Source organism: Marmota monax, unplaced genomic scaffold, assembly GCF_021218885.2.
Source record: "Marmota monax isolate L192 unplaced genomic scaffold, Marmota_monax_Labrador192_F-V1.1 WCK01_AAM20220418_F8-fsc00026, whole genome shotgun sequence".
Lineage (NCBI taxonomy): Eukaryota > Metazoa > Chordata > Mammalia > Rodentia > Sciuridae > Marmota > Marmota monax.
The window spans coordinates 4,100,047-4,126,737 of NW_026693108.1; the positions used below are offsets into that span (position 1 = coordinate 4,100,047).

Below are 26,691 nucleotides of genomic sequence, written 5' to 3' on the forward strand. Positions count from 1 at the left end.
CCAATCCCCAAAAATCAAATGTATAATGATTTCTCTGATAGAAAGATACTGATTTATAATGGGATTTGTGGGGGGATCATGGTAGGATTAGATGAACTCTAGATAGGACAAAGGGGAGGGAGATGAAGGGAGGGGGCACGGGAGTAGAAAAGATGGTGGAAATGAGATGGTAATGTCCATCTCGTTACCCTAAGTATGAAGACATGAATAGTGTGACTCTGTTTTGTGTACTAGCAGAGATCTGAAAAATCGTGCTCTATATGTACACTATGAATTGTAATGCATTCTGCTGTCATACCTAACAAATTAGAATAAAAATAAAATGGAAAAATAACTGAAAAAATATTATGCTGCCACTATGGCAGTTTCTCCTAGTTTTTTAAAAAAATCCCTTTACTCTTTAAATTACTGAATATGTTCTGTAACGCTTGTCACATATTAATGTCAGCATCAAGAAATAAGGTGACAAGTGCATTAAAACAAAAATAACACTATCATTGGCTATTAATAGCCAGCCTGTATTGGTTAGTTGACGTTATTGTCTTAAATGATATTTAATCATTTTAAATTTTGTACATTTTGTAACTCCCAAGCGCTCTAGAAATATGATAAGTAGCAAGTTCTCTTAAGAGACTTTGTCCACCCGGTGTCCCCCAGTTGGCTCTCCCTACACATCCCATATTTTTCTACACTTCATAAAATCAAATGATTGTCAGTCTGCCCCATTAGACTATCAGGCTCTTCAGGGCAGGGACCAGTTCTAACATCTTCATTATTGTGTCCCTAGAATTAAAGGGAACAAAGTAAATGCCTAATGAATAAAGGAATAAATGTGACTGAGAAGTTTAAAAAAAATAAAGTATTTCAACTCTATTGAAAAGACATAATGGAACTCTCAAAGTCTTTATAAAATAATCAGCTAGAAGACTGAATGAAAGAAAATACCCCCTGTCTGTAACAGAATCTGAAAGGATAAAACTGGCATGTAAAACTATTAAGAAGATATATATAGCATCTACAAGAAGAAATTTCCAAACACAGCGAAGGAGACGGAAGAAGACTGAACAAATGTAAAAATATATCATGTTCTCTGGCAGGATTTGAATAGGACTCCTGTTATCATGACAGAATATTCCATAATTTATAAATATAATGAGACCCAACAAAAATATTAGACCTTTTCCTTTATAAACAGATAAGCTAATTCTACTGTTAATTAGAAATAAGAACAAGAAATTCTTAAAAATGAGGGGGAAAAAATGACTCGCCAGATGGCAATATAAAGTCCAAATAACAGAAATTATATTTTTTGGGTCTTGAATAGACAGATAAATCAACATAATAGAAAAGTAAAATAAACAAATGTTGAAATAAAACAAATTGACTCAAATATAGAAACTTAACATAAACTTAACATTGTTAAGCAATCGTTAGAACAATGAGCTATTTAATATGAATTTCTGGCACAATGCATAGCTGTCTGGGTAAAAAAAAAACACTGGTTGCACACCTTACCTTTTATGCCAGGATAAAGATCAAATAGATGAAATATTACATTATAAAAAATGATGAAATCATTAGAAAGAACTAGAGAGTCTTTGTGGGTGTCTCTGAAGAGTGGGATGCCTTTTAAATCGCAACTCTAACTCCAGACTCATTAAGAACACACTGATAAATTCCATACACAAAATAATTCCACTGTTATAAAAAATCAGAGGGCAAACGATATTAAGATAGAAAATGCTTGTAATTCATAATTCGAATAACTAGTGTTTAACAGATAAAGAGAGATATAGAAATCCACTTACAAATGACCAGGAGCCCAACAGAAAAATGGGAAGAATAGAAACAAGAAACTCACAGAAAAGGAAACTGAAATAAAATGAAAAATCACAAGAATATAAAGACAGAAATACCAATTGGTCTAAAAGTATACAAAAAGGGACCCATGTGTGTCATAGTAAAGGAAATCAAATTAAGAGATACTGATTCTTGACCAGAAGTTCTTCTGTTCCCTGTGGTAGCATAACACTCAGTAACCACTGGAAAATCGGAATCACTTGAAAATAACTGTGCAAACTCAAAGTATCTCATATATATATATATATATATATATATATATATAGACTGACACAGGAGAATTGAGGCATGTACATAGTTATTCCTTGATGCATAATCATTGCAAAAGATTGCCACTATGTCTATTGGTAGGGAACTGAATACATTATCTTTATACAATGTCATACTGAGCAGCTTTTTTTAAACAGTGAAGAAAATTGTCTACTTATAGACATAATAACTGCAATATGCATTGCTAAGTAAAGAAAATTGGTTATAATTTTGTTTTCAAATGCTGTGTGTTACAAGTACAGAACATTATGTTTAGTTTACAGAATGGGGAATCGGAACTATATTCTAATTTCTTTGTTTACCTACAGAGAGGGTTGAAGTCTACACAAGAAAAAAAATGTGGTAAGTGGGAGTGGATGGAAACAGATTGAAAGAGGAGCAAGAATTTTCAATCCACACTTCTGTGCTTTTTCATTTATTTGCATCACATGAATGTGCTAGGTATTTAAAAATTAAAATTCTCGGAAAAACAAACAAAAGACCTTGGTCTACACTACCCAGCCCCTCTTGCCTTTTGCTGATTTGTGAAGCCTCCTTTTCCCCTGAAAAGTAGGGGGTGTTGTGGATGAGTGGTCCCCCAAAGTTTCATGAGCTGAAGACTTGGTCCCCTGTGTGATAGTGTTCTGGGGTGAAGCTCTGGGGAAGAGAGTGGACCATCGGGGCTCTCAACTAGTCAATGGATTAATCCATCTGATGATTCATAATTTAAGTGGAGACTGGAGGCTAGCTGAGGGTCACTGGGGGCGTGCAGGAAGGGTATGCCTTGTCCCTGATCCCTACCCCCACCCCTGCCTCCCAGCTGTCCTAAGCCCCTCCACCACACCCTTCTGCCAAGTTCTGCCAAAGCAACAAAGCTGCTGACCAGGGATGGAAACCTCTGAAACCGCTTTCTGCTTTCAAGTTGTTTTTTTCTTTTTTCTTTATTTCTTTGGGGGTGGGGAGGGGGGCTTATTTTGTCATAGCAATGCAATGCTAAGATAAAGACATAGCAATTATAAGAGATTCAAAGTAATAGATGAGAACAGCCCTTCTCCTTGAAACCTCCTTGCCTATGGCCTGGGTAACACGGTCATCTGCAGACTTGAGATGCTATGTGACGCAGTAACTTAACAATAGACCATCTCTTCCAGAAAGTCTTGTGGGCCTGTGCAGGGGGGACAGGTCACTGGGCACAGCTCTTCTTCACAAAATGAACTGAACGCTGCCTCTGGAAGGCCCTGCACACCCAGCCCCAGGCCCCCCGCAGAGGGGGGAGGTTCTGCGCTCTCCAGAGTGGCCCTGGCATGCTGGAGTGGTGGGAAGCCACCAGCTCTCCAGCAAGGTCACTACACTCTAAAGGGCAGGCTCACACCTGAGTACAGATACTGTGGCTTTCTGCAGGAGTGCGACTGTGTTTTGCTTTGCGTTTGGGGGGGTTTTGTGTTTTGCGTTTTTAGCCAAATGTGCAAGTTTTTCTTTCTTTTTTTTTTTTTTTTTAATTGTACCTTTGGTCCTTTTCTCAGGAAACAGGAAATAGTTCATATCAGTGCAGCCAGGTCACAGGAGTGTGCGGCAAACTGGATTCCACAAGTCAGTTACTTTTCAGAGTAGGACTTCTTGGACTCAATGATTTGTTAATGTGCCTTGTGAATCCCAAAGGGAAATAAATACGGGATGCTATGTTTCCAAACTTACTGTAAAACCCTGTGTCAGGGACCACTTCTCTGGATTAGTATTCTGGGTCACACATTTTGGCAGATGATGCTAAAAGGTCATTCTCCATGACCTTGTTTTTGGCCATTATTACAAAAATACTTCTCTAGAACTAAAGCAAACAAAAACTTCAAATAAGTGAAAAAGTTTAAAACACTCTACACCTACGAGAAAATGGTAAACTACTAAGCATGTATTTGACATTAGAGAGTTTTCACAAAAATATATTTTATAGAATGTTAATCCTATTTCTATTTTCATCTATTGGGATTTCCACTACCACATATAGTAAAATTATTATTTGTGAGCCTGGTCTTCCATCATTATAGAAGCTGAAGTGATTTCCAAATAATAAAGTAACTTCTGATTTTAATGTTTAGTTGTAGGATAGTCTAATGATTTACACCATCTAAGTATCAGTGCTTCTAAGGCATTCTGTTTACTAGATAATTACTAGTGCAAATATTATTCCCCATTCACTTTGAATGAATGTAAGTGAATTATGTCTGACTATAAGAATTTCAAAGTGGCTGTCTTGAGATGCTGTTGAAATACAGTCTCTAAGCTGGGAACTTTCAGGTGTGATTGTACTGGACTGAGTCACGGCAGACACTACTGGGCTATCCCTTTACCTTTACGAATCGTTGGTGTGTCGCTGTCTGCAATCAGTTGCAAGCAGTCTTGAGTAACTGAAAAGCAAAAGTTCATCATTTTAATTACTTGAGTAGGAATGACAAGGGAGCTAAGATGACTAAAAATACAAAGCGACAGACTCGGTCTCCCGGGGAGGCTAAATCAAACACACCTCTTACATGACTTGTGTGATCTTAGTCTTAAGTCACTTTATGAAATTGACCCATTTACTTTAATATCTGTGCTGGAAATTCGTGACACTTTTGCAACGCTTCATACTGTGGAGGCACAGCAAGCGTGGCATTGTGGAGTGGAATCAAAGTTGCTTTGAAATATCAGCTACATAGAAAACATACTTGGTTATTTTGTTTTTCAAGTTAGCCAAATAAATAAAACAGCTAAACTTATCAGATCAGTTTGAAACATCATTTGTTGAAACATAAAACCAACATTAAATAATAACTCACTGCTACTGGAAATACACTAAGGCTTAGCCTACTCTACATCCTTGTATCCTCCCAAGAACCCTAAAAACTAGGTATCTTAAACTAATGTTTAGAAAGTGTACATGTCTTGTTCAGGACCTCAGAGATAGAAAGTGACCAGACAAGAATTTAAGTCCTGTTTGTTTAACTTGGGAGCCAAAGTCAAGTATTTTTGGCAAAATCCTTTGGACAGAAGAGAGAAAGAGGGAACATTGTTTAAAAATAAAATGTAACGACTTTGTGACACTGAGTTGTCAGTGAGGCTTCTGGGAAATGTCAATTCACATCCCAAATCACAGGTGGACTATTTCAGATGACATTCGGAGCAGTAAATAACGACTGCCTTAAATGAAGAGAAAGGCCTTGGGTAAAGCCAAGGAAGAACAGGTTCTGTGGGTTGTATTGTGAGATAAAAGAAAACCAGTAAGTACGCATGAAAAACCTGGACCCTAACCCTAAGCTTGCAGGTTTTAATTGAAGAAAATACTCTTCAGCAAAACCTTCATATTTTATAAACACATGCTTCTCCATGTGCTTTCTACCAAGTGGATGTGATGGGGATGCCTGCCTTGGTATCAAGCTGAAAATTTCTGACATTTAAAACTCTGCATAATGGGGTTATACTTGTGTACTACTCTGAGGCTGTTAAAGGAAACTCTTAAGGGTTGATAACATTAAAAACTCTGTTTAGGAATTTCCCCCCTTATTTAAAGGTGGAAATAGAACATCCAAAATTACAACCTCCTTATACAGACATGGAACTTCTCTGACTTATTTATATGCTAATCTAATCATTTTGATTGCAGCAGAGAATTTTGATCTCCTCTGTGGATTCTTTTACTGATTTTGTGGAACAAAGGTCGCCACACCTGAGCCTTAGGGACAGTATCCTTCCTGTGGCTGACACTCCCCTATGACAGTCCTTAGAGGCATCACAATGGGCAGCAGAGTTGCCCTAAGGAAGGCTTTAATTCTCCAACTATAGTAGCTGGCTGAGAGGAAAGATTGACCTGCTCTGGGTTTCTGTGTTCTCCTCTAAAATGAATACAACAGTATTCAGCAAGTCGGCTCTGAGGGGTAAGAGGCAAACACACCTGGGAGCCTGGCACACGGGCAGCAGGTGGAACTGCTGTACAACCTGGGTTCCTCCCTCCCTCCTTCTCCACATGCTCTGGAGGACCTGCACCGGACATTTGCTCAAACAGTGGGAATCTGTCTCGAGGAAATGCTGTCTCTAACTCTTCAGAACTGCAATGTCCCCCAAAACTCATGACAAAAATGCAGCTGCCCCAAAGCAGTTTAAGAAGGAGCTGAATTACAACAGCAATATTTAAATATTAAAGCTAATATTGTCCCTCTGTGTAAAATTACCAAGAACCATTTATCTTTCAACACTATGAATTCATATTTTATTTTGCAGACATGAATAGGTATTTAAAAAGAAGTTGAAAGTACAAAGAAGCATCGAACTTTATAACAATATCTTAATGTTTTCACTTTTCAATGTATTTGCCATTTTCTAGTGTTACAATTTACTCAACAATTATATATGGCTTATTTTCCTCTATCTCCAACTCACTGCAATATAAGAATCTGTGAGAGACTCAAGGTCACATTTGGCTGCACTGATGGGCTTGTTTCCTGGATCTTCCCTTTCCCCAAACTTTAGGCTTAACAAGAACAGGGTTCAAAGGTTTGGTTATCAGGTCGCTCCTTTAAACACTACTTTGGAAATTGAACAGAAGCCAACTCTTGCAACACTGAAAAGAAAAAAAAAAAAGTCTCACTATTGAAGAGGAGAAAAGAAAAATTTCACTTAGGAAAGACTGCGGTCAAACATTGCCTGAGAGCAGCCAGCGGTTCTAGGAAGAGCGCGTCCTTGCTGGGTAAGAGGCTCCAACTGGACTGATTTTGCCAAGTTAGCAATGGACTTCTGCATTTCATACTTTAAACCCTCAGACCTGCCTCACAAGTCACAATTCAGCCAGAAATACCAGTAAAACAAGAAATACCGCAGACCTGCCAGGTAGCTCACCTTCCCTTGTGAATGAGTGGGACTAGGAGTTCAAGAAAGGAGACTCAAAAATAGCACTGATATCTTCACTTTTCACAATTAAAAAAGCTGATCTGAGAGAAATGCTTATGTTACAATATTAGGTGTTCATTATGTGCACTATACTTGAAATTCTCACCTTAAAAAATGTTAACTGTAAAGTAGTATCCTTGATTCACCCTGAAACATTAAAAAAAGAAATCCATCCATGATGAATCCCAAAATCCAAAAAAGAAGGCCTTGAGTTTGGTTAGCAGTGGAGTCCCATGTTGGTGCCTTCCTTGTGCCATGGGGCCACGCTCATGGAAGCTGTAATGCTAGGGGAAGGTGGATGCAGGTACGCCCACTCTGTAATGTTCATGCAACGTTTCTGTAACTTGAAAATAACTGATCTAAGGTAAATATGGGGAAAAATAAATTTGGCTATCTTCCAAATAATTTTTGTAAAATTTTGAAATAGGGGCAATCTTTTCACTTCTATTTCTTTGTATTATTCTTGTTATCTCAATTGTAACAGTAAAACGTTGAAGAAAACTATAAAAATGATAGACAAAATTATTTTTGTTTTATTTTATCTAAAATGCACATATTTTCAATAGTTCTTAAATTTTCTATTGAATAATGAGGGAGGAAATGCAAACGTTACTTGCAACATTACTGAGCAATAACTGTTATTGTTCAGTAGCAACTTATTTGAAAGAATTCACTTTCTTGATGAAGTCTGAAGATGCTTATCCTTAGGATCCTAAAATGAAAATTGCCCTTAGGTGAGTTTTTAAAACCCAGATTATCAAAACTCCATTTGTACAGAAATTGTATTATATAACATTTCTGAAGCCAATTTCTTTAATTTTTTTTTTTTTTGAATTGGGAATATCTCCAAATACATTTATGGGCTTAACAGTGATTGGCTAAGATGAGCTACTTGGACTTTTTTTTTTTTAATCCTGGATTTCCCCGCATTTCTGTTTGTTATACTATAATCAGAATGATCTTTTGAAGCACATTAAGCTTAATAAAACTTTAATATGGAACACACAATAATTAAGAAACAAAATTCAAGCCAAAATGCTAAGCTTTCCAATTAAGTAAAAGCAGCAACTGTCCTTGGGAGGACCGGGAGGATGGGCCTGGGCTAACCATCACATCCACACCTACTGTTTCATAAACTTCAATAGAAATGTCAGTGGTTCTGAAAAAACATGGGGACAGTTGATAAACCAGGATAAGTGAACCCTCTGAAAGCCAAAAGGACAGCCCACACTTAGTCCTAAAGAAACCAGAACAACTGGAGTGGAGACAAAATCAAAAAGAAGCACAGATTTAAGCTTCATGCATCTTCTCAATTCCAAACCAAGACCTTTCTGAACAAACAACAGAAAGTCCTTGTATTGCAGCCATTTCTCTTGGGCACAGAGACATTGATTCTGAACTGGTACTTCCTCTGAAAAAGCTTACTATGTGGAACAATGCAGGTGAAGTGCTCTGACAAGTGACAGCAGCTTTCACCTGTCCCTGAGAGTCTTGCCCTCAAACCCTCCACCTTGGTTCTATGAATGTTACAAAAAGTCTAAGGTAAATCATGGTAATAGTGATGGTGACTGCATTTGGGCTGCAGAAATGGGGGTCAATTTTTGGTTCACTTTGTTAGAGTCTTCTCTTATTCTCCAAACTTGCTACAAATTGCAAGTTATTCGGGGGTGGGGGAGCCCAAAACAAAAAACCAATACCACAACACTTTTAAACCTACAATTTGGGGATGACAAAAAACCAGAAATATGTAAAAATATGCAAATAGAAGGAAATCTTAAAATCTAATATATCTTGGCAAAGTGTGACTCAGGAAGCTATTTTTAAATCTATTATTCTTAAATATGTAGAAATGAGTATGTCCTCTTTAGAATGATAAATTTAGAAGCAGTGGAATGGTAGCAGAGAAGATTAAAATGATTGAAGAATCCTGACCTTACTAGATATTGAAGCCCATTATAATACAAAATTACTCAACATGGTTTATTTATAGCAGATAAATAGAATAATAAATCAATGATAAAAAGACTCAAAGTTTCAATTATATGAGGAACTGAACACAATCCAGTAACTTTCCCAACACAAAGGAGTTAAATATAAACATCCACTACATTGGGATAAGGTAGCAGTCTGGAAGAGAAAAGGGGAGAGAGGAGGAAGTAAATGCCAGCATGAGATGATTCACCAAAAGAAATGCCAGAAGGATTAATGTGTTAAAGCCAAAAAACCAAAACAAAACACTAAACTATGAACAAGTCCAAAGTAGCAGGAAATAGAGCAAAACAAGAGATTATGAACACATACACATTTAGCTTACTTAGATTTTAGAGAAAATCAAAAGAACAGATGACCTCATTAACACAATCTCATACGTATGTTAAAAGAGCAGCAAAATTATGTGAAAATATTTACATCACAGTTTTGATCAATAATGTCTCATTAGAAAGAGTTTATATTAAATCATAAAATATTAGGGTGGTTGGAAATTAGAATTAAAAATTAGCAAAAGATCTAGTTAGAAGTAATCAAAATATACAGAATGATATTCATTATTATTATAAATAAGCAACACATTAAAGTAAATTTGAGATTCTATGTTACAATTACTAAATTAGCCAAAATAAATATTTAAAGACAAAATGCTAGCAATAACGTGGAAAACTGGTACAGTACATTTTTGTATGCATACACTTATAACTCATTTTGGAAATGCTATGACAATAAGTAGCATGCCCAGTCTGTTGAGCTCAGAAATTCACATTGCAAGATTCATATTGAATATATAATTCCTCAGAAATGAAAGATGTGCACAAAATTTTACATGTTCTATTATAGCAAAAGAAAATGGTCATATTAAAATTATACAACTTAATACAGATGTGAGAATGACTAGAAATAGCTTAAATGCTTGTGAAGGTGAAAAAAATCTATCATAGCATTACATGCTCTTATTTTATGTAGAAAGTATAGATGATAAATACAAAATACAAAAATAAGATGTTAAAACAATGAGTTTCCTAGTTTAAAAAAAAGTTTAAAGCAATTGTTAAATAGCCCAAAGATATGCTAAGCAGATACAAAAAAGGATTATCTGAGATGAGGAAGAATTTTCAGTAAACATGGCACTTGGTTAAAAACTGTTTCCCGTCAGCACTCGGCATGTGCGCAGGACACCTGTTCCCCTCTCCGGGGTCACAGGCTTCTCTTCTGAAGTAAAGTGCACACACAGGGGGACAGTGCTCTGTGACCCCTAGACAGCTGCTCTGAAGGTGACGTGAAATCAGGTGAAAAGCCTATCCAGGGCCACACCTGCCTGGCACCTTCCAGGTGTTCAAATATGTTCCCTCGACACAGCAGGGAAGCAATGCACAGATCCGTGAAACCGTCATGCGGATCAACCCAATGCCAACACTTCCTACCATCTTGGAAATGAAGAAACTGGAATAGACCACCTTGACGGTCTACTTCAACTCTGTAAAAAGCTCAAGGGTACCAGAGGACCTTAGCGTGGCAGAAGTGACGAAAGAGACGTGATCACACACGCCTGGCTCTGCTGAGGAAGTCTCGGTGGAGGACAATCTTTAAATCCGCGTGTGCGTGTGCGTGTGTGTGCGGGTACAAAATCGTCCTTAAAGGAAACAGGAAAAAGCACTCACATCCCGGGGTGCCCAGTGAGCCCCTCCCTGGGGCTCCTGCATACAACACCAGGGACTCTGGGAGATGCAGGTAGCGGGTCTACCTCTGCGGTAACGAGGTGCTCTGTCGCTGTGCTTCCGCAGGGATGGAGGGCACCACGCACTGGAGGAGAAACCTGCCTCCCCTTGGCCTCACGCGTGCTCGCCACGCAGTGCAGAGAAGTAGCGCCCAGGAAGGATGCTTCTACCCGCACAGCCCCCTGCGAGGACCCGCGGGCTGTGCCGCTGAGGCAGCCCCGGGCGCTGGCGCTCTGCCCCCAGCCCTCTGGCTTAGATGGCAAAGTTCTAGTCTGTACTTTGGAGGTTTAGAGAGGCTATGCGCACCTGTAGCTCTGCAGGTGGGACGCTTTCTCCGCACCTGTGTGCACGCAGCCCCGCCCACCACCTACCTGTTTCCTGGGACCCCTCAAGCGCACGCCGGTTCCTGCTGCCGGGGCTAGAGTGGCTTTCCCCCAGAGCGGCTGCGGCAAAGATGCCCTGTGAACAGAGAAGGGAGGTTATTGGCCGGGCGGCTGTGCGGGGCTGGGGGCGGCGGGGCTGGGGGCTGCGGGCTGCGGTGCGGGCGCCGGACTCACTTTCAGTCCTGCTGGGGCCGCGGGAGCCGCGGCTCGGGCCTGGGTCGGGGTGGGCATTGGTGCGCCGTGGCCCTGCAGTTCTGCGCGGAGGCTTTCCAGGTCCGCTTGCAGGGTGGCCACGCGGTAGAAAGAGATAAGCGTGAGGCCACTGGAAAGTAGGGCCAGCAGCAAGGTCACGGCCAGCAGCTTTGCATCTCTGGAGAATCGGACCGAGGGGCTTTCCTTCTGTGGGAGGATGGGAACACACTCTAGTTTCATTTCTCCCCCTTTCTTGAGGCAAGAAGAAAGGCGTGCCTGCTCCCACTCCGTGGAGTCATCCATTCCCGACTTGCACTTTGAAGGCTGGGGCCTTTACAATGAGTGACCGCAGAGGACGGATCATTTCCTGTTATCTGTGCGCCTCGAGGTCCCGCATTGACTGTGAGGCAGCCCCGGGCTCTCCCCCTCCGGAGCGCTCTCCTGCTTTTCTTCTTTCTCCCCTTGTGCATCTTTGCCCCTCCTGGGCCTTGGCTTTACTGGCGTTTGCCCTTCTGCGGATTGCTCAATCTGTCTTCCTCATTTCACTTTCAGTTTTTGTAAGAATTTTAATGCCAATTCAAAGGACTCATGCCTCAAGGAGATGCGAGGCCCCTCACGCCCGCTGAGGAGACGGTTTAAGCTGGTGCTCTGGAAGAGAAGGCTTAAGACAAATTTAAGGAGATTCGCCCCCAAGCTTTAGGGGAGAATGGGGTCTACTTGGAAGCACATGGCTTCTAGGGAAAGGGAAAGGGAACATTGAAAGCTCCCGCTGGTGTTATGACAACTATTGGAAGGTCGGATAAGCCAAGTGCTTTAGCACTGAGTTGTGTTTAGCTAGAGGGTGATTTATGAACAGTCCCCAAGGAGGAGACAAATGGCAAATCCTTAAAGGAGGCTTGGAAGTCCACTGGGGATTGTTCTTGTTATCTTAACAATGCAATAAGAAGAATGTGATGCAGCTTCTAAATAATTGAGTAGATAAGGGGACTTCTTTAAACATTGGGGATACATTCAGGGAAAGATGCATCATCTGTTTCCTTGCCAGGCGGGCTGCTAGTGAGCCAACTGCACCTCCCCCTTGCCACTGGGACTTCTGAAGCCTTGGTCCCTGCTCACTGTGAGGTTCCCTGGAGGAGTCTTGGCCTTATCTCCAGCTCCAAACTCCTCATTCCCACTTGACCCCGTCTGTCCAAAAGCTACCGACATACAAGGTCCTGAATCAACCCAATCACTTCATCTGGAAGTGAGGGTGGTGCACTGCAGGGAATGTTCACTCATCTGGATCCTGTCCTGTCTTGATGGCTGATTCCTGCACCAGCACCAGTTCCTGACTGCTTTGCCCCAGCATCCAAATGTTGATTCATCTTGCAACAAAGTTAGGGAGGACTTAGCACGCCTGGGTGGGCACTACTCCATGTGCTGGGGGTACTGGGCAGTAGCTTTGTCTCACAGCCCCCTCTCCTTACAGCCTTAATAAGGTTACAGAAGTGATACAGCATAAAGGCAAGTACCTCAAGCTTCCAGGATTCTAATCTTGCTTCCACCCTTTGCCCGCCTTAAGCAATTCATTGAAGGTCTGTGAAATTTAATTTCCTCCTCTGTGAAATGGGGTGATAACAGGAACTGTGCCCGAGGTGCAGAACAAGGCTTACAGGAAGGTGCTAACAAACTACATTTTGAAAACTACTGTTTTTTCCATTCACTATCCTTTGTTTATATTCAAAGGATGAATCAAATATTCTCACTATTATTGTGGTGCAAGAAGTACTTTTGTTCAATTGCCCCTGTAACATCTGTAGGAATGTATCCAGCAAACACTTCACTTTCACCAGGTGACACCAAGTACCCTCTGATAAGTTCCCATTTCCTATTGTCTTTCCAATGAGTTGAGGTCATCAAGCTATCCCTTTTTTCCTCTGCTTTTTTAAAAATGACTTGTCTATAAAACCCACAGTGACAAGTCTATAAAACCCACTCAACAGGCAGACACAAAGTGGCCTGAATCAAGCCAGAGTCACTTGGTCAGGGTGTGGTGGACTTGGCGTGCTGCAGGGCATGCCTCAGCCCTTCCAGTCCTATCTGATCTTGACCGCTCATCCTAGACCAGCACCAACTTCCCTTCCCCCAAGCAAGCTGCTCTCTGCCTCTGCTTTCTCAGGTGGGAGTCTTGTTCTATAGGTTCACATGCAGGGTCTGTGGTGTCAAACATCACACTACACAGTTCTTCTGTCAGGGTCCTTGCTGCAGGTGGATCAGGGTGAGGCATCCTGGACAAACTTGCAATGACAAATGGGGTTAGTTGGGGAGGTCCAAAGCCCTCCAGGCTGGCAGTGAACAGACAGAACTCATTCGGTGTGTGGTAATATTCCCTAAATACACACAGAAATCCTTGTTCCAGTTGATCCTTACTTTCATGAGGACACCCTGGAGACCTCATTCCCCTGGGATTTAATGTTACTTCTGATGAGCCTCCTCTCCGTGTGCTTGGGTCAAAGCTGTTAAGCGGAATGACCCAGCTGCTTTAGAGAATGGCCTCTGCCTTCGCTGCTCTACAGGGCAGTGACCTTCATGCTGACCTCTGCAAGACAGAGTCCCTGGTCAGCCTATGTTCAGGTCATTCTGAAACAAGCATCTGCTGGTTGTTTGATGCCAAGGGTGACACTGTGCACAGAGGGGCTACTACTCCTTCCAGGGAAGGGGGCCAGCAGCCCCTATGACCCAGATGGGCAAGCAGGCATTGCTGTCTGCATGCCCTTCTTAGGGTTCACACAACTAGATTTTCTCCAAAGACAGTTAGAAATCTAAATGGCATCTATGGCTCTATGACTTCTTATGAACAAAAGGAAGTTATTTCTCCATAAATCAAAGACCTGTTTCCTGTAGAGGAAATGGTTTGATAATTTAACCGAAATTCTGTTAAACAAAGAGCACATTTGTATTCATTGAACAACACAGCACAGTCTATCCAGGGAGGAAAGCCACCGTACCCGAGCCACGGAACTTGGTCGAGTGTCCACTGTCAGCATCCAGACACTTTCCCTATGTAATGTGGGCGATATATTCCATGTAACAAACACCATGATTGAGATACCGTGGCCTGGGATTGTCCAAATTGTCCCCTGCACTCAGGATGGGCAGGTAGGGTTGAAAAAAATGAGTTATCAGTTTAACCAAGGGGCAGAACCACAGGACAAAATACACATTCAGTCTTTGATAACTTGCTATTTTTATATTGGCTGCTTCAAAAATATTCAAAAAGCTGAATTATAAGTTTCTGGTTAAGAAAACTATTTAGAATTATAAAGTTCACCAGATGTCGTCTTTTCCGCTCTGAGGAGAAGGCATTTCATGAGGACCAGCATGGTGGTCACAGCAAGCGTGGTGACCACAGCTCTTCCAGATGTGAGGATGGCCTGAAAATACAGCTCAGCTGCTGGCTGAAAGGGCTCAGGCACAGAAAATGATCCCATACAAATGACTGTATAATCCAGAACAAAAAATCATTTTTTTGCAGTCAGTGACTCTTATAGTTTTAGCTAAAGTTGACTTTAACCATGAAGTGGTGGTGTGTGGGTTATTTATGGAGGTGACTCCAGACATTTCTTTTACAAAAGGGTGATGTGGTTGGGATGCTCATACCCATTTCCTGAGTTTTTTTCTATAAAAAGGAGCATGCATACACTAATTAGGGCTGAATTTTTGTCACTTCTGGGAAAATAATCTACTTTTCTAAGAACTTGAACCCAAGAGTTGGATCTTTCGGGTCTCTGGGTTAAGCCCACCTTCTCTTTGTTGTGCAATTGCTTTTAGATTTAATGCCCATGAATCAGTGTGTTATAAAGAAATTTGTTTATTTCAACACTATTTTCAATTAGAGTATAATTTAATCTGTCATTCTTGACCATAAAGACAAGAGTGTTTTTGCTGATAATGAATGTTAGTTGATGTGAGAACATTGAGGAATGAATTTTTCTTTTTTCCACACGCAGACACACTGCATATTGACACACATAGGCAAGTACACATATGATCATTTCAAAAACTTTGGGAGAAACGATAAATCAGTTCTACCCATGCAGGAAAGATCATTTATGAAACTTATGTGATGTCCTCTGCTTTTAAAAATTAATAAAATAGATATTTTATTTGAAATTTTGCTTATTAAATGTTAGACATGAAAGGAGGGATGAGGAGTCACGGACTCTGAGGGCAGAAATGGCCACATTTCCAGTGATGTTTTATCATCTTATCAGACGTGTCCTGAGCCCAAATCCAGAGACTGACTTTGTTCAGATGTACATCTTTGCAAGATGCCGACACGATCCTACAAAGGGGAATCCTCATCCACTCTATCCACATCACCACCGATTGCCAAGCCCGAAGGATGAGCTTATTTGTTGCTATACCCCTCATGTTTTATGAAGAAGCACGAGAAAGAGATACTCAGTCCACTGGACATGCACGTCTGCATGTCACTTCCTAGCCCTGCAGAGGCCATTCTGCAGCTGCTGTGATGACCAGGCTGAGGCCAGGAGGGCAGGATCCTGGAAGCATCTCCTCTGCTGCTGAATCCATCTACTTTTTGTGTCCCACATAGGGTCCCATTTTTTCCTTGTTGCTTCAGCCAACATGACGCAAGATTAGACAGTAATGCATCCAAAGATATCCCAACTGATTCTGCTAGTTCAAGAATTGTATTTCTAATACCAAAGAACTTTGCATAACATAATTTTGTATGTTCTTTCAGAATTTTTCCAGATGTCCACGTTTTTAAAAGTGCAATATGGAGATAAAGGTCAGGATCCGTAGCTAGAAAAAACTATTTTTTTTAAAGAAAAGTCTTATTTCCAGTTCTACCATAAAGTTATTGAATTATTTCACAATGTTAGGAAACATAAGAAAACAATGTCTTTTAAACTGCTATTATGTGAAGAGCTCTTTGATCAATCTGTCTTTTCTGCATAGAACCAGAATGTACCTACTTGCCCCTCTCAGGAGGGAGGATACCAAACCAGAACTGTGGGGCTCCATGGAAGAACAAGAGAGTCTCAAACTAAAGAGAAACCAGGGAGGACCCGCAGTTTGAGGAAACACAACAGGAATGTGCAGGAGAATGCTTTGTTCTTCTCCTCCAGTGTCAAGTTGGCTCTCTTCTGAGCTGAGGGCAGCTGGATGTCAGGGAGGCCTTTGGCTGTCATTGGTTCTAGGTGGAGAAAAATGATGAGTTTTTTCCTCCACTATAAAAATTTACAAGACTTATTTCTGAGATCAGAGTCTTTGCTGCTCATTCTATCAAAAATCCGCAATCTGTGGACCACCATCAGCCTCACATGAATGTGCCACTCCCTGGAGCCTCCAAGACTGGAGAATGAAATGCTTGGGGCTAGTCCTCCCTGTCCCTCCAGGGCTAAGAGACCTTGGGAGGGGCTCCCAGGAAACAAAAGCCACCATCAGGGGACCAGAAGTTTCCCTGCTGGCTGAAGGCTGACTCCCATGTTGAGGACTTGAATTCCTACACCCGAGCCTGGACTGCACCACTGAGCAGAGGCTTGTGAGACCCAGCCTCCTAGGAGGAGAGCTTTGAACAAGCAACATGTGACAAAGTCAACCCGCTTTCTCAGGACTTGAAGTTGCAGGTGCAGGACAATTTTAGGAGCTAAATAATTGTCCAATTAAATGGTTTAATAACTGAAAACATGAAAGAATGAGTGAAATTAAAACCTCAAATAGCAGAATGTTTTACACTTGACACGCAAAACACAGGAAATGTAAAAGGAGGTGGCATGGATTAGAGAGGCCACGCCATGCCACCCAGTCTTGTAGGGGAAAGCCTCTGGATCCATGAAAGGCCTGCAAGTGCAGTTTGAAAGTGCTCTCGCAGGCCCAGGGTGGAGCCCAGGCAGGGCTAGGTGAGACCCCAACGGAGCAAGATCTGTCACATACGCGGCAAATAAAGCATATCAAAACTTGTGAAGTGCATCTACAGCTTTCTTATGAGGAAAAATGGCAGTTAACATTGAATATTTTAGAAAAGGATAATAGAAAAATGATGTACTGAGCACATAGTTCATGAAGTCCTAAAAAGCTAAAAATGTGAAAGTAAATTAAGCTTGAAGATAAAAGAAATACAAAAAGAAAAATAAGTTTGTAAAACACAATAATTACACAACATACAGGACAGAAATGAAACAAAATGGTACACTTCTAGACCTATTTTACATGCTCAAAGAAGGCATTATGAATAAAGTCATGCAGTAAAAAAATAAGGGGAATTTGAAATACACTAGAATATCTCCTACACTCAAAAAAACAAAAACAAAACTCAAAAGAAAAATGGGAAAAGAAGTTACCAGAGGAGGGTTCTGGATACTGGGACACACATACACAAAGCGAAAGACAGATTGAAATCTCCTGTTCCATGAAGCACAAATTCTATTGTGCAGGATTATTTCAAACAATTTCAAATTTTATTTGATAAATTTGTGCAAAACTACTGTTCCTTATCTGGTTTTAAATTTCTTTTGTATCTTTAGTAATTGTATTTTTTAAAACTCCACATGTGACTTCTCCTTATTTCTTTAAAAAATAGCTAACACTTAATCAGTTTTGTCATTGCTGTTGAGTCTCAGAAATGGTTTTATCTTCATGGTTGTCTCTCACTACTTCTCTCTAGATTGCTCTTTGACTTCCTTAGTTTAAGTTTTTCTCATTCTCTTCCTTTCTTACTTCTTGACATAAACACATAGACTGAAATTTCCCAGGAAGTTTGCTTAGTGAAATTCATTGGTATCTGATATGTATTGCTTTTTATTGTTAGCTTTTGTAGAAAATCTGAAAATTTGGAGTCACACTTCAAGTTAAAAGTCACTTAAGAGATACTAATTTGTTTTAATGTCCAGGAACTTTTTACAATTTTTTTTCTTACTAATTTCTGTATTGTGGTATTGCATTTAGGTATTTTACTACGTACTTCTACTTGTAAGGCTTAGCATTTCCTAGGGATTAACGATAGTGACACTATTATGACTACAACAGGTATTTTAAAAGAAGGTACATCCTTGTTAATTTTCTTATTATAGTCTGAAATACCATTTTTTGGTGGTAGTATTTATATGATCTATCACAGACTGAGAAAGTGTCCTACGACTCATGTCTTTCCTGTGTATTTCCAGTTGTTTTTCTGTGGCTTTATCCTCGTCATTATTGATGCTATATTATTTCACATTGCATTATCTGATGCAAAGATCTTCAAAATCAAGATAACAACTTATGGCTATCACATATTTTTTCAAAATGTGCAAGGAAGGTAGCAATTTAATCAACATTATAAAAAGTTGAACTTCTAGCAGGCAACGTGGTGCACACCTGTAATCCCAAGGTGGTTACACCTGTTGCTCAGGCTGAGGCAAGTTGTGATCAGGAGGATCAAAAGTTCAAAGCCAGTCTCAGCAACTTAGCGAGACCCTGTCTCAAAATAAAATATTAAAAGGGCTGAGGAGGGTGTGGTTCAGTGGTTAAACAACTCTGGGTTCAATCCACAATATCTTAAAAAAAAAAAAAAAAAAAAGCCTATGGGCTCCCAGGAAGGGTCACTTGCCAAGACAAGAATAGCCCTTCTGGTAGCTGCTTATTTGCAATGTGATTTTGTAGCTCTTGCCATAAAAAGGTCACTTGGTCTCCTTGCCTCATGATTCTGAACTAACCTTGCAAATGGTTTTGACCAGAAGAATGTAGCAGACAGGACCTGACTTTCTTAAATACTCCTGACTCCTTCCCCAAGACCACCAGGTAGGCAAGTTGGTCTGGCCTCTTGGGAGATGAGAACAGGAGGCAAGACACCAGGCATGTGACTCGACACCCAGCACTACAGCAAACATGTGAGTGAGGTTACTGGGACCCTCCAGCCTGCGTGGCTGCCAGAGACCCACCTGAAACCCACAGCGTCACAAACAATCTTCAAGACTGTGACAAGTCACTCAATTAGGATGGTGTGCTACTAGCAAGAGATGATTGATAATGTCACACTCAGTGTTTACAGTCTCAATAGAAATCACTATGATAAAAACTCAGCAATGAAACCAAACAATTCACCAAAAGACAAGACACATGCGTTACAGCAAAGAACACTCGTTGTGAAAGCACGATAGCATTGGAAACAAAGCTACCATAAAAACAAAATATTATCCAAAGAAATTAGACACCCATGAAGAAATCACGAATATCAGAATAGCCCAGGCTATGAAATATGATGATGATGGTTAGCTAATGATTATCAAGCTCTAATCATAGTTACGTAGGGCCACTGAGGTGCTGTGTTGGGTGTGTGGCTGTCCTCTGAGTGCTCCTGTGTTGGGAGCTGGGTCCTCAGTGGTGGTGTGGGAGGTGATGGGTCTTTAAGAGGTGGGCCTAGTGGGCAGTCCTTAGGTCACTGGGCCACGCCCTCAGAGGGCGAGAAAGTAGCTCTCCAGGACCTGGAGGTCGCCCTGTTGAGAGTGAGCTGGATCCTCTCTGGCTTCCAGTCTGGCCCAGGCCTGCGCTCCTGCCACCCTGTGCCACCCACCCTGAGGCCTCCACCAGAGCCAGTCAGGTGCCCATGAACCTCCAGAACCACGAGAGTAAACGCATCTCTCTTCTTCTTAAGATCACTGAGCCTCAGGTGTTTTGCTCTGAAATGGAAAACAGCAAGACACACATCGTGAGCTATGAGTACTCTTCAAAATTAATAAAGTTGTTTAGACACCAATTTAGAATACCAGAAGACACTGAAGCACTTTCACACTTCATCTCCAGAGCCTTGCTGTGGAGAATCTACCCACGGAGGGGGGAGAACAGAAGAGGATAAATGTATATAAAGACTATATATTATTATTATTATTTATCTTTATTTTATGTGATGCTGAGGATCAAACCCAGGGCCTGGCATGTGCTAGGTGTGTGCTCTACTGCTCAGCCCCAGCCCCAGAGAAAGACTATATATATTATCTCAAGTAAAATTAAATTCCATTTTGTTTTGTCCTATATCAGTAGCCAAAGACTTATTTTCCTACTACTAAAATAAAACACTGGAGACATTTGTTCTCAATGGTTTCATTACCAAGTCTGATTATTTACAGAGATATAATTTTATGTAAAATTTATAAAAGCTGTTTTAAGTACTTGTAGACATTCATAAAACGTGATATAGGAATGAGCAAAAACTCATTAACTCATAATAGAAAATCAGTTCTGAACTTACTGAATTTAAAATGAACTTGCTGAATTTTTTCTTTTCCTTTTAAATATAAGCCTCTTTGTTCTATCACTAGTATAAAAAAGGGGGGTAATTTCCAGAATTTTAGCCAAAAGCATAATCTGTTATCTCATGGCTACAGCTGTTTACATATTTTAAATTGAATAATGTGCTTCCAACAATTTCAAAAATCAAACAAAAGTCAGACCCTTGATATTTTCACATTTAGGACAAGGAATCATGATCCAGTACAAAATTCATGTGAAATTCTCATGTATTATTCACAACATTAGCAATAATTAACCAAAGATAAAAAAGTCAAATAAAGTAGATGTAAACTGTACCTTCTAGTGACAATTAAAATCCTTCAACATGTACAGAATTAATTTAAAGCTGTAGACATTTTTGTCTTTAAATTGGGGCAAAATGCAGTTATACAAAATTTACCATTTCTAAAATCACTCTTCAATTTCTCTGTCATGTCATTTACCAATGGATCTGTAATCCTCCCCTGCCCCAGCTGAGGGTTCCCCATTTCATTCTGTAAACCTCTTCAGGTCAGGTGTTTTTTCAGCTCAAACAGGATACACATTGCTATGGTTCAAGTACGGTTGGTCCCCACCAAAACTCATGTTGAAGCTTGATCCCTAGTGTAATGGTATTAAAAGGAGTTGAACCTTTAAGAGGTGACAAGGGATTAAAGGGGGATTCATGCCTTTCTTGTAGGAATGAGTTCTTGCTCTGGCTGGACTGAGTCAATGCCAGTGCCATGCTCTTGAACTTTCAGAACCATGAGCCCAAATAGAATTCTTTCCTTTATAAGTTATCTAGTCTCTGGTATTCTGTAGTAGCAACAGAAAATGGAATAAGATATATACTCTGAGGCTGAAGGAGACATCAGAGTGTGTGCTATGGTCTGAACAAAATTGCCTAAAGCATTGTTGGAAACTTATTCCTCTATGCAACACTGGCATAAGGAAGTAGTAGCAAATGTGAGGACGGATCGATAAAAGGCAAGGCAATTTGAATCTAGGGGAGATAGAAGAAAATGAAGACAAGAGAACAGCACCTCAGAGAATTGCACCAATATATGCATATTCAGAATTCCAGACAGTCAGTAGAGAAAGCAGAAAAAAATTATCAAAAGAAATAATGGCTAAAAATGTGCCAGTGCAGTGGTGATGACTGGGATCAAATGGGAGATGTTTGGGCTCAAGGGTGGGTCCTGTTGAGTGGATTGATGCCAATTACAAATGGGCTTGAGGCTGGGCGTTCCAGCACTCACCCTCTTGTGCACGCTCTCATCCTCTGCCTTCTGCCACGGGGTGATGTAGCTCACCACAGGCAGCCCATTGATCTTGGACTTCTCAGTCTCCAGAACTAGGAGTCAAATTATTGCTTTTCTTTATAATTTATCCAGGTGTGGTACTCTATTGTAGCAGAACAGAAAGCACCAAGAAGGTGTGAAAAATAAGTCCTAGGCTTGCACTCAGAAAGACTGGGTCCTAGGTTAGTTGTATCACTACAACTATTTGTATTACTAAAACTCTACTTACTTATAGAGTTTACTATATTATCTGCTTACCATTTTGAGTCCACTTTTTTGTTTTGTTTTTGTGGATTCAAGTTACTGTATGGTGTCATTTCTGTACTCCAATAAAGGTTTGCTTTCTTTGCTATAATCAAATATATTTAAGTAATATGTCAAACACTATAGAATACCAACGAATGGATTTTTAAATATGTTGAGAGAAGAAATATGTATTTATGCTGTTTTTCTGATTGTATAATCATCAACCAATGCTCTTTGTGTGTGATTTGAATTACCATACATGATTACTTGATCTCAGTGTGAACAACTTTATCTAGGATTTCCTGTGAGGTGGTTCTGATAACAACAACAACAAAAACTTGTTGTGATTTCTAGAAGTGTCTTGTTTCATCTTCATTTCTGGAAGAGCTTTACAAACACTAGACTCCTGTTTGAACTTCTCTTGAGCACTTGGACTGTATACTCCAGAGCTTTCCGACCTCCACTGTTCCTAACGGTTAGTCAGATGTCCATCTCGCTGGGGTTTCCTTGTTTCTCCTGCCGTTTTCTCTTTGTCTTACAGGACTTTTACCACGTGTTCCTAAGTGAGGGTCACTTTATGCTTATCCTACCTGGAGCTCTTTTACCTTGAATGTGTAGATTGATATTTTTCACCAAATTTTGGAAGTTCTCAGCCCCTGCGTCTTTGGGTCTTGCTGTGCTGCTTTCTGGCTCTCTCCTTATGCACACTTTGCATCTCTGAGGCAGTTCTCTCTTCATCGTTTTCTCTTGTTTCAGGTTGCATTGTCTCCAGCAATCCGTCTCCAAGCTCTAATGCTGCGTGTTTGACTACTTTAAGCCTGAAAAGTTTTTAATTTCAGTTATTGTGCATTTTTACTCCACAATTACCATTTGGCTCATTTAAAAAAAACAATTCTTTTTTTATATTCTCTAGTTGATGACACAGAAGCTGGTTTCTAATTATTCTAAAATGTTAACTATCTGATACTGGAAGCCATCTTTGTTTACCTCTGGTCTGAAATCTGATATCAGATATCTCTTCTTCAAACATACTGGAAGCAGACCCTAAATATTTTAGTCTGAAAAAGTATAAATAGTGATATTTTTCCTGAAACAAATGTGTCACCTCTTCTGTATAATAAATACATATATAGTTGTTATAGCTTGGGAAAAAATGTACTATAAAATTATTGTAAAGTTTTGCTGCCTGTGGCTTACACAATCTTAAGGAATGTTATTGATAAGTTGACTTTCCCTTGTTTTTGCATAATCCTATCCCATGTCAGTGAAAAGATTTGTTCTCCAGCATGTAGAACATTATTATGAGTAAAACTGGCTCTATCAGTCCAAGTTTATAGCAGCATAATTGATATTAATTAATGCACATATTGATGCTGTCATCAATCAATGAGAACCATCTGCTAATTTAAATATTCAATTTACCTGTGAAAATAGGAGCTATCATAGATCTTCCATGAATGAGGACCATAGCATTTAAATTGATCCAGAAAAAATATATATCCAAACATTGCTGACAAATTGTCTTCTATTCCATTTCACTGGATAAAGAACAGTTGAAAAAACAATTGGACTGCATTTATTTATAATGTGTATAAATACAATCCTGAGCTTCTCTTAGTCAAAGGAGACACATGTATCTACAAAGCAGCTTTTGATCAACACCGTGAAACTCTGAAGTGGCTTTAAAGGTTCACATCCTCAGAAGCATATAAGGCCCTTGCTAAAAGAGACCTTTGAGCCCAACCAAGCCAAACCCTTAGTTTGTTATGAGGAAACCAAGACCCTAGACAGTGAAATATTATCCCTGAATCACAGAACTCCTCATAATGGTAGGAGAATCACTTTAAACTCTATTTACAACCAGATTGAATAAAATGAGTTTTTAGAAGGAAATAAGCATTTGATAGAAACATAAACTGTACTTGTAGGCAAAAGAGAAACATTGCTTTATATCTCCAAACTGTGAACTGCATCATTATATAGAAAATTCTAAAAGATGGATGAAAATACTCATAAAAGCTTGCTCTTGGACTAGGGTTGTAGCTCAGTGGTAGAAGGCTTGCCTAGCACATGTGAGGCACTGGGTTCCATCCTTAGCACCACCTATAAATAAATACATAAATAAAAGTATTGTGTCCATCTACAACTAAAATATATTTTTAAAAGCTCCCTTTCCTCAAATTCTCTTTACATTTTTAATTCTTTATGTCAAACAACGGAAATTAAGTCATTGGGACTCTGAAATTACAGACCTATAGTCTTGTTGAAGACAGGGATGCCCTCTTTCATCACTTCTGTTCAACATGGCCATTGACATCCTAGCCAGAGCAACTAGACAAAGGAAATGAAAAAAAAAAAGGAATAGTGATAGGAAAAGAAGAGCTGAAAATATCCCTATTTGTCAACAACATGCTTCTACGTAAAGAAGACCAAAAACAAACAAACAAACAAAAAACGCCACCACTTCTAGAACTCATAAACAAATTTAGCAAAGTAGCAGGATATAAAATTAATACCCACAAACCAATTTCATTTCTGTATACCAATGATGAGTCTGATGAAAGAGAAATTATTAGAAAAGATACCATTCACAATAGCCTTGGGGGAAAAAATACTTGGGAATCAACCTAACAAAAGAGGTGAAAGACCTCTATAATGAAAACTACAGAACACTAAAGAAAGAAATAGAAGACCTTAGAAAATGAAAAGATCTCCCATGTTCTTATACTACCAAAAGTGCTATGCAAATTTAATGCAAGTCCTATTAAAATTCCAATGTTATTTTTCATAGAAATAGAAAAAGCAGTCATGAAATTCATTTGGAAAAATAAGAGACAAAGCAATACTTAGCAAGAAAGATGAAGTAGGAGGCATAACAATACCTAGACCTTAAATTATACTACAGAACCATAGTAATAAAAACAGCATGATATTGGCACCAAACCAGGCAAGAAGACCAATGGAACAGAATAGAAGGCACAGAGACAAGCCCACATGAATACAGTTACCTCATACTAGACAAAGGCACCAAAAACATACATTGGAGAAAAGATAGCCTATTCAACAAATGGTGCTTGGAAAAAATAGAAATCCATATCTAGCAGAATGAATCTAACCCCTATCTCTCACTGGACACAAAACTCAATTCAAAATGTATAAAGGAGTCGGGCATTAAACCAGAGACCCTGTGCCTACTAGAAGAAAATGTAGGCCTGAATCTCTATCATGTTGGTTTAGGAACTGATTTCCTCAACAAGATTCCCAAAGTGCAAAAAGTAAAATTGAGAATCAATAAATGGAATGGTTTCAAACTAAAAAGCCTTTTCATAGCAAAAGAAACAATCAAGGATGTGAAGACAACCTACAGAATGGGGGAAAATCTTTGCCCCCTGTACCTCAAACAGAGCATTAACCTTCATGATATACAAAACTCAACAAACTTAAAGCCAAAAGAACAAATAACCCAATCAGTAAATGGGTAAAGGAATGGAACAGATGCTTCACAGAAGAAATGTGAACAGTTAACAAATATGTAAAAAATGTTCAACATCTTTAGCAACAAGAGAAATGCAAATCAAAACTACGGAGATTCCATCTCACTCCAGTCAAGATGGCAATTATCAAGAATACAAGTAACAACAAATGTTGGCGAGGATGTGGGGAAAAGGGTACACTCATACATTGCTGGTGGAATCCCAGCAAATTGGTGCAACTACTCTGGAAAATAGTATGTAGATTCCTTAGAAAACTTGGAATGGAACCACCATTTGACTCAGTTATCCTACTCCTTGGCATATACCCAACAGACTTAAAATCGGCATACTACAGTGATGCATCTACATCAATGTTTGTAGAAGTTCAATTCACAATAGCTAAGGTATGGAACCAACCTAGGTGCCCTTCAGTAGACGAAAGGAAAAAGAAAATGTGATACATATATACAAAGGAATGTTACTCAGCCATAAAGAACAGAGTTATGGTATTTGCTTGTAAAGTGGATGGAACTGAAGACTATTATGCTAAGTGAAATAAGACAGTCCCCCAAAATCAAAGATCAAATTTTCTCTCTGATATGTGGATGCTAACCTACAATAAAGTGGGAGAGGGAAGAATAGACGTTGGTTGGATTAGACAAAGGGGAATGAAGGGAAGGGAGGGAGGATAAGAATAGGAAAGGCAGTAGAACGAATCGGGTGTAACTTTCCTATGTTCATATATGAATACATAAGCAGTGATACTCCACACTATTTAGCCACAAGAATGAGATCCTAAGTAGAATAAGTTATACCCCATGTATATACAATATGTCAAAATAGGCTCTACTGTCATGTATATCTAAAAAGAACAGATAAAAAAGTACTATTGTTGCTCTAAAAAGATTAGTTTAAAATTACCTAATATTCAATATTTATTAGAACTGATAAGTGTAGTCTCTTTGGCAGAGTCCAGTGATAGACAAATTGAAGGGACCATATGTCGTCACTGGAGCAACTGTAGGTCTAGCTCTCTCCAAACTGGTAATTGACCAGGTTTTCTCTGTGTGGATCAAGCCTATATAATAGCTTAACAATTTGGAGA

The 26,691-nt window shown here is 39.6% G+C and overlaps 1 protein-coding gene across 2 annotated transcripts in view; it reads right to left on the reverse strand.

Annotated features, from left to right (window-relative positions):
* Tnfsf13b (TNF superfamily member 13b) overlaps nucleotides 1-12,315 on the reverse strand; it is a 34,766-nt gene extending 22,451 nt beyond the window's left edge. The window contains exons 1-3 of one of the 2 annotated variants that reach the window (XM_046454982.2): nucleotides 11,294-12,306; nucleotides 11,108-11,195; nucleotides 4,455-4,511 (exon numbers count right to left, since the gene is read on the reverse strand). In XM_046454982.2, the coding sequence (XP_046310938.1) occupies nucleotides 4,455-4,511; nucleotides 11,108-11,195; nucleotides 11,294-11,614 (466 nt within the window). In that variant the 5' untranslated portion in view covers nucleotides 11,615-12,306. Of the gene's footprint in view, nucleotides 1-4,454; nucleotides 4,512-11,107; nucleotides 11,196-11,293 lie in introns of both variants that reach the window. The other variant, XM_046454983.2, reaches the window with a different exon arrangement.
* Between the last annotated feature and the right edge of the window lie 14,376 nt (nucleotides 12,316-26,691).